Source organism: Buteo buteo, chromosome 21 (assembly GCF_964188355.1).
Source record: "Buteo buteo chromosome 21, bButBut1.hap1.1, whole genome shotgun sequence".
NCBI classification, from domain to species: domain Eukaryota; kingdom Metazoa; phylum Chordata; class Aves; order Accipitriformes; family Accipitridae; genus Buteo; species Buteo buteo.
In genome coordinates this window covers 5,087,326-5,096,440 of record NC_134191.1, presented here as the reverse complement: position 1 = coordinate 5,096,440, position 9,115 = coordinate 5,087,326, and the positions used below count along the sequence as shown (strand labels likewise).

Here is a 9,115-nt window from a genome sequence, read left to right as displayed (position 1 = left end):
AGGCAGAGGACCAAAATACTGCTTGCAAAATACCAGTATTTTTATGCTACAAAACTACAATTAGGCTCTCAATTAAATTTTATTAATTTTACTCATGGGAGTTTGTTAGCACAAGACAGCCGAAGGAACTCCCAAGGGCTCTCGCTAAAATCCTCTGCACTAAGCCTCGCCATTTCTGCAGCTATACAAAGGGGAAAAATTAATATTTCGAAGTACCAGAACCCAAATTCTGCAGACGCATCCGCCATGAACTCTCCGTACATTGTCAGTCCCAAGGAACAAACTGGATTTACTCACTTGACTGAAGTTTTCTGTGTGCACAACCCTGTGTCTGCAGAAGTGGGGTGCTTGAGCAGCGGCTCATGGACAAGACGTACAGACTGACAAACTGCTTCAACAACAGGATTCTTCGCTTTTTCTGAACGCTGGCATCTCCCAAAAAAGAGAGCTTTCAGATTTAATTAAATTTTACTATTTTATTTGTGAAAAAACTACAAGCAGAATTCATAAATAGACATTTCTATTTAAAGCAGGAAAATGATAAAGTGGCTTCTAATAACAGTCGTGCACATGCCAGTAACAGGAATATATTAACATCTTTTATTTGCTAGACAAAGAGCAGTGTCCAATATAAATTTCCCAAAAACATTTAAGACCTGTGAATTTCTGACCAGTTCACAAAACCACCATTGACACTTTAGCATGAAGATTAAAACAAACCTAACAGGACTGTCAGCTCTAAAGACTTTACAGAGCGGAAAAACTTTCAAAAGCGTTATACAAGCTGTCTTTCTGGGCAAATGAAAAATATAGCTCGTATAATACATTAACATAAAAATCCACAAGATAAGATTATGTTTTGACATACTTAAACAAGCATTCTATATTTGTCTCCAACAAACAAAGCTAAGGAAATAATGTAACCATCTTTACACAGTAAATTAAGGTTACAAGTCATACACAAGAACAGAACTGCTTGCGCATTAAAAACTGTTCAGCTCCATTGTCATACTCTAAATGTTGGCTCTTAAAACCATTCGGTTACATACAAGCAAAGGTTATTATATAGTCAGCAATTAATAAATTTTCAATAATTTAAGTTTATGGTAGAGCTTAAAAAAGTAGACTGAGAATGATCTTGGTAAGGCAGGTGAAAACATCTCAGTGGAAATAAACTCACGGAAGCTGCTGCCAAATTTTCAATCTGTCCAATTTGAAACAAGCAAAGTGTTCCAATTAAAATAAATAGCCTGGTGGTGTAAAATGCTGTCATTTTTCCTTTGCAGAACTACATCAAACTGAGCAAGTCAGGCAAGCTGTGTTGGTGTCTGTGTGTGTGTGTGTCTGTGTAAGAGTTGAAACTTCGCAAACGTAACACTGTGCTTTACTTACCTGCTTTCTGTGCCACTGAACACCACAAATCTGGTCCTTCCCCTACACTAGTGTTTTGGTTGGTTTGGTTCTTAAACACGCTCCCCACCAACAGCGGGATAACCCACGGACACAGTGCGAAGGGAATCCCACCTGTGGACACATGCCGCGGGGATGCCAACTCCAGAAATTAAGTGTAAAAGCAAACGCTATCCTTCAAATCCACAACACAAACAGCTACGGATGAGGCTGGGGAGGTTCAATGCTTAGCTAGCAATTTCTACTGAATGCAGAATTACAGGTCGCTTGTTCCAAAGAAATTTTCCCACTTATTTATAGCAAGCTACTTTATCAAGGAGGCACGGCCAGAGACAGATGTTACCGACTTTACCAGTAGCCATGAGTAGCTGGTCACAGCGTTAAAGCTTTTTCAACTGATCTACAGGTCCATTTTCACTTGAAAAAGAAGCAATTTCCTGGTACACACAATGCTTTTTTTTTTTTCTCTTTTTTTTTCTTTTTTGCACAAATTCCCAGATTCAACGAAGAAGGCAAGCGCACGGTTTGACTTGAAGCACCAGAATTAGCCCCACTGAAGCCAGAGGGACTCGCACCTCGCTCACATTCTTCGCTGGATCACGGCCGAGATGCACGCAAGCCTAATTGATAATGGATCATTTATAAAGCAGTGCAAAATATACAAGTTCAGGGGCATCTTCAAAAAATCTCTCTTAAAAAATTATTCCAATACATTTCAGTAAAATAAATAAATATGGCTGACCAGTTTACCCTCCCTGAGACCCTTAAAGGAATAGTAAAAACTGGAAAAAGGAATGTCTTTGCAATATCCCACTAATGTTAAAATGTGGATTGAGAAATTCATAGTATTTAAAACTATGTATAATAAATTGTCTTGATGCTCATAGGAAGCATCTGGTTTCCTTTGGTTCTTTAATAAATATTTTAAAAATGCTTAAAAAGGTAAATACAGCCTATACTGTGAATATAAGCAGAATTAAGTTGGGGTGCCCACGTTAACGTATTCAGAATAAAACCACTGCTGCAAAGGCACTGCCACTGCACGTACCTTCGAGCAGGGGTTGCAATGGATCCCTTACACATTTCTGTCGCCAGTGTGAAAGGAACCTACGTCTGCTACTCAAAACCACACAGATTTTAAAAGAAATCTTAAATCAGTTGCCTCCACAAAGAGAAGTTACTCTTGCTAAGCAAATAATTCACAATATAACAAGCTGGCACAAAGTTGTCAAAATGTGGCCCTCTTTCATCATGCCCAAAAGTTATGCATTTGATGTCAAATGAAGCCACAGCCTCTGCGCCCGAAATTACTGCAAAGCACCCTGGGGCCACTAAATAAAGATGAAAAGCCGAAGAGGTTTGGGGTTTGTTTGTTTGTTTTTTTTTTAAAAAAAAGTTTTGTTTTACCTCTTCAGCCTAGTGTTTTAGCAGGATAATGCATGGAAGGTAAACTGTAAAGTAACACTAACAGGCCAGGAAAAGAAATTACAGTCTGAATAGCTTTAGAGCAAGAACGAAGGAGATGCTGGTCATGAGCATGAGCCACGCACGTCGCTCACTTGCCAGCAGGAAAGCTTTTCCCTACTTTTGCTCCCACAGCAGGAGACCCAGAAGCGTCCAAACGCTGACAAGCCCAACGTTATCACTGGACAAAGTGCTGTTCGGAAACCACTCCTGGGCTACGGATGGACTTCAAGAAGAGCCACCCCAACAGCACGGACGGGACAGACGGAAGGGGGCTGACGACCGACCCCCGTGCCGCCGGCTGGAACAAGCACCGGCTTATTCCCTCAACCCGCGATCGCTCCCAGCCCTACGGCTCCCTGCTGCCTTCCAACCCAAAGCAAACCACTCCAGTTCTAAAGGTACCTCGGTCACCGGTGCAGGTGGATGAAATTCATTAAATCTAAAAACACCAAACGTCTGTGGGATTGGCTATGCACGACATAGCGATGCTCATGTTACCAAAATACACGAATCCGTGGCATGCCAACACCAGTCTGGTTGTGAAGGCTTACGCTCCAGCTGGGCATGAACTTGCACGTCACCGATCTGAGTTACCCTACTGGAAATACAAGCTACCTGGAGCAATCTTTTCTCATTTCAGATCCCAAGCTATAAAAATCAAAACTGTGTGTCCAGTACGTTTTAGCCATTGCTTAGGGAAGAAACGGGGAAGGAACGATAGAGAGAACGGGTCCCATCCAGGTTCGAACCTTCAGGAACACTTTTCACCTAAGACCAGTTCCATTTCAGTTTCAGTACTTTCACAGAAGGGGACTGTCCCAGATCTTGAACTGTTCAAATTTTTTTTTTTTTTTTCACTTCACAGTGTTTCAAGCACCAGCGTTTCCATGTATTGGTTTCAAATAACCCTTTATATATATTTATTTATATATATATTTATATATAATTTATATCAAAACTGATAGTACACAGTATAACTGGAAGAAGAACTGAACTTAAAAAGGATATGTTGAAAGAGGATGGAGTTTGTGAATGCAATAAATAAAGCCCCCTTCCCTCCCCACCCACTCCCTACCCCAAAACAAAAAGTTGTAATGTTCATGGAAAATTGTGCACAGCAGATATTATAAAAAAGTAGATTCAGGAGCACATCCAATTATAAATGATTGTTAGGAAAATCATATAAAACAATGGAATACATAAAAGTGTCAAGAGTAATCGTTAGGGTGAGAAATTCCTTGGTGGCCAAATGCCCACGGCAAGCAGAAATTATCCTGGTTGCATCAGTAAGAGGTCGATGTCCGAGAAAGTGTGTGTTCAAGCACAGAAGAGGCTCTCCAGGATTTGAACAGCATGGGCAGGTGGAGTGTTTGAATTTCATACCCTGATTCATAGTTTCCACAACTCCATGTGCAATTTTCAGAAAGATTCATCGTTGACTGCCGACATGTCCCCCTTTGGCGTGGAGGAACGGGACGAGCCCTTGTCTGTGCTCTCAGAGCCCGAGCTGCTCTGATTCTGTTGTTCTGATCCTGCACTGGAGGTCACTGTAGAAGACGACGTGGAAGAGGAGCGAGTCTTTTCTTTAAAGTCTGTGATGATTACTGTGACATTTCCCACTGTGACTGCCAGCTGCTGTGCGGTACTTCTGTCCACATTTTTCAGTCTGGGTCTAAAATAAATGAGAAAACATTTATAAAAAGGGTGAAAATAAATGAGAAAGGAAAAGTTTATTAGAAAAAGCATTCGACAACAAACTCGGTGTGACTTGTCCTCCGCTCGCCTGCGCAGATGGCAATAACTGGGAGGAGAACCTAGGCAGCAGAGTACTGCACAGCGGAGGACGAAGGTTTGACCTTCTGCTCCCTGCGACAGCTCGGGCTGTGAGGGCTGCAGCAGCATGCTCAGCCCCAGAGGAAAGACCTGTCTTGCAGAGCTCTGCAAAGGGTGCTCTGCTGTAGACTTATCCCTAATCCAATTCTGCCAGAAAGGAGGACACTACAGCAGAGCCAAGGGGACAGGAGCCAAAGAGACCAAAGGATCTCCTCCCCAAGGGGCAGATGAAAGAGTTCTCTTATCTAAATTCACCATCTCATCATGTGCCCTGATGTTATGAGACAAGGCTGTGACTCTGCAATACAAAACCACATGAAAGCATTTGACCACGGCTCTTTCATTCCCATATTGGAACTCTGCAGCTGCAAACAACACAGGCACTGGGACAACTTGGCTTCTCTTTCAACTGCTTTGAGCTTATACAAATCAGATGCCCAATCAGCCCATGTATAAAATCGCTCAAAATGTTCCCCCTGGAACCAAGGCTATTGTAAATAAAATCCAGAATGTACAACGGTATTTCTTGCAGCTAGCACTTTTGGTTAGGGGAAGGAAAAAAAAAAGAAAAAAATCAAAATCATCAGAACACACTGGTATTTATAGCTCAGGATTATCTCAGTAATTTGCATGCTGTGCTATCATTCAATTAGTAATGTAGCTAACAAGGGTCTAGACTCTAGGAAGCTGACATTCATGCACATTTCAGGGGCTTGTCCAAAGCTCTGATACAACAAACCTTGGACACTCCTCCAGCTACCAGCGAATTCCAAGTCAGCTGCAGCGACTGCTGCAATTTACAGCTTTTGCTCCTAATTAAGGGTCAGGCTTAAGCAGCGGAATATTCCCAACAGGGAAATTAAAAAGGAGAGTTTATACATCAGTGAGAAGTAGCTTGCTGAGAACTGCCTTATTCCAAGGGATGGAGGGAAGGTTAGTTTACTCTGGGATCAAGCTCCAGCTTTTAAACCAATCTGCCTTTCCTCCTCCTCGTCTGCAGCATGCTAGGCTAGTGCGGTCAAAGTGAAAAAAAGAGGAAATTAAGCCAACTTTGTATTTGCCATGCATACTCAATGGCTTGCAGTGGTAACTTAACAATCCAAATGGTATTCTAGAACTAGACAGGATAAAGTATTGAGGACGGCTGTACAGCTTCAAAAATAGAACAAATGTATTTCTGCAAACTTCCTTACCAAAAATGAAGTTACTCCACCAAAAATAGTATTTTCATATCTAACTTAGGAGGCTGCTTCAATTTTTAACAAGTATCACAGGAAAAGCATTTCTAATAGATAGAAAATACAATTAAAAAACTGCTGCATTGGGATAACAGTCAGTAAGACCTCCTACTTCAAACAGCCCCTTCGTTTAGCGACCAGCCTTTTCAAACCCATAGCTGTGCTCAGTGAATTCCCACAACAGTGAGACACACATGCCCACGCATATGCGTTGTACATACGTGCTTGCAGAAGTTGGCAAATTCAACACGTAACCACAGGCTAGATTAAATGATGTCACCTTGTTTGTGGGTAACAAGAAAGGCCAGCTAGCTCAGCAAGTTTTGGGGTTTCCGTCGGCTTTCAGATAGCGTCTCGGCAGATGCAGGCTGCCCCCAAAGCATCAGCGGCAAATACAGCAGCAAGTGTTCCCGGAAGCATAGTACACATACGTATTTTCCTCCCTAAGCGCCGAGTTCCTCTAGGAAACGCAGTTCTTCCTGTAATTTGCCTGGGTCATTTGTTTTCTCTTGTACTCAGAAACAGGCAAAAAATGCTGGCCCAGATACCGAAACAGACCTTACTGCCTCCACCTTTCTACAGGGTTGAACATGCACTCCTGCTACTGCTTGTCAAAAAAGTCATATCTGGCAGGGTGGGGGAATATTAAAAAAATTTAAAAAGAGTTCATATGGGCCTAAGCTGCGCTATGTTACGTTCTGCCCAGGAAAAGCTCGGCAACCTTAGAGACAAGCCATGCACCAAGCACCTGAATGAAACTGCCCATACATCTTTAAGTGCCATGACAAATTAACATGGAGGGAAGCAGGGCTGAGGTGCAGAATTTCTCCACAGTCCTGCTCACAAACATATTCTCTACGTCAGTTTTAGAACTGAGCCCTCCAACCATTTCTGCAGGGCTTTTTAGGGGTCTTTCCTGTGCAAAAAGAGCTGATGAAGCACAGATGGAAACCTCCACACAACCTCTTCAGCACATACATGCAATTTTTGCTTCCTATAGACAGCAAAGGGGTTGGCCCACTCAAGTCATTCTGCAAAATTAAACACGCTGATGCTTCAACATTTATAGCTAAATAAGAAATGTATTTCAAAACAATCAATCTGAAAGTGCACAGGAAGGCATGGAATAATGAAGATACTTTGTCAGAAACAGGCATGGTATCCAAGAAGATCAAACAGTATTTCTTAAAAATCCAGAGATCCTTAAAAGACAATTAACAAAAAAACAGTTAAGAAATCTGGGCATGAAAAAAATCTGAACAGATAACTTGTGACTCCATAAAAATCAGATCCTTTAAAAAGACTCTTGACAGCACTCCTAAGGTCAATGAATTGCAAGAAAAGTTCCACTAAACACTTGGATAGTTTAAGAACTGAAGGAGATGATGTATCCCTTAAAAATATCCAGATAGACCTGACACCATTAAGGATTAATTAGGAATGACAAAAGCTTGCCACAAAACATGGACTAAAAGACTCTGCAGTAGACAGAGCGACTCCTTCAAGGAGTAAAAACAATTATTTGATGTAATCTATCAATTTAATATTATGTCATTAGTCAAGTGCATCAAGTCTCCCGCATCCTAAGTCTCAAAATAAGTACCATATCAAAAAACAGGACAAAAAAAAATTTGCAATAAAGCAATATTTCTCTAATCAAATCAGGAATGGACACTTCAATCTTTGGGGGCTGAGGAAGAGTTAACAGCAGTCCCCGCAAACAGCGCAGTCTTCTAGCACAGCAAATCTCACACTGCCCCCACTACAATCAAGTGAGTAACTGTGTAAAGGTTATTCACTCTTATTAAACATTTTCATGTTATTATTTAAGAACTTCAAGACAACAGTCTTCTGCAGTCATGTCTTGCCAACCTTAATGCTAACAGCAGTGCAAACCATATTTTCCACGTGCTTTACAACTGTTTGCAGCTAACGAATATTACTTTGGTTCATGTGGCTTCACTATAAAATACTTATTATGGCACATTTTAAAAAGAGATGCAATTCTTATATAGTCCGCACAGGCAAAGTGCCCAAAGTGCCCAACAGGCAAAGTTGATTTCTGCCTCTTGTAGCTCTCTAAGCTCAGTAATATAAAAACTGCTCTTTGATGCTGAATTTTTGATTTAAGAAATAAAGCACAAGACACCGCTTAAAGAAAACAACCATGGAGTATCAGTATAGGCAAGACTAGGAATAAACCTCTCTCCATAAACAGCCACCCATTTGAAACTAGACAAACATGAAACCAACCATTCATGCTCTTTGTTGATAGCAAGATTCTAGCAAATCTGTTCATGCAGTCTTTTAATTCCTGTATACTTGGAAAATTATCTTCACAATTAGAGTGACAGAGTTGCAGATAAGGCAGTAAAAAAGTAACCTTTGTTACTGCTATCAAGCAATGATAAGAATTTGACAGACCACTGTGATTGCTGGTTAATGTTTTTCCCCCACAGTGTTTTACAGCCAAAAGCATTACTGCCCAATTGACAATGCGATTATTTTAGCAGAGAACCAAAAACTTAGTGGACAACAGAACAAATATTTCCAGTGCCTGAGTACGTCCTTGCCAGCAGAGTGTTTGAGTGCTTGTACATGGAGAAGGCTCATAGCCACTGATGGTCTTGCCATACTAACACTGGCAGATCCTGTGGGTTAGACAGTACTCTGTCTCTGTCCATCAAAAAAAAAAAAAAAAAGTCTGCTATTTAACACAGTTGTCAGATACTGAGAGCTTAACTTTAGCATAAAGTTACCTTGAAGTGTGATTTGAGTCGCTGGTCTTTGTTGTAGTATTCCCAGACTGTATACTGTTCGCTTCACTAGGAGGATCTTTCACAATATCTGACTTTGGTCTGCAAGAATTGGAGGGAAGAGGGAGAGTATTATGTTAGTTTAACTGCACAATTAATCAACGCACAGTGCTACTGAAATCACGCAGCATTTGATAGTGCATCCTTCAAACTTACTTAGTCTTCTTGTTAGCATTCTTCTTTGTAACACTTGGACTAATTTCCTTCTCTTTGTCAGGTTTTTTCTTTGTCTTGTTTTTCCACTTTCTCCTTCTTCTCCTTTTTAGGCGGTGGTGGGGTTGCATATTGCTGGGCAACTTGTTGTGCCACCAACTGAGAGTTTATTCTAGGTTTTCTATAATGACAATAAAG

At 41.0% G+C, this 9,115-nt stretch overlaps 1 protein-coding gene across 1 annotated transcript in view; it reads right to left on the bottom strand.

Moving 5' to 3' along the window:
* Nucleotides 1-577: 577 nt before the first annotated feature.
* The window catches only part of RYBP (RING1 and YY1 binding protein), a 47,078-nt gene continuing 38,540 nt past the window's right edge, over nucleotides 578-9,115 (bottom strand). The window contains 4 exon segments of the mRNA XM_075052728.1: nucleotides 578-4,549; nucleotides 8,708-8,806; nucleotides 8,921-8,985; nucleotides 8,987-9,098. Coding sequence (XP_074908829.1) covers nucleotides 4,297-4,549; nucleotides 8,708-8,806; nucleotides 8,921-8,985; nucleotides 8,987-9,098 — 529 coding nt within the window. The 3' untranslated portion in view covers nucleotides 578-4,296.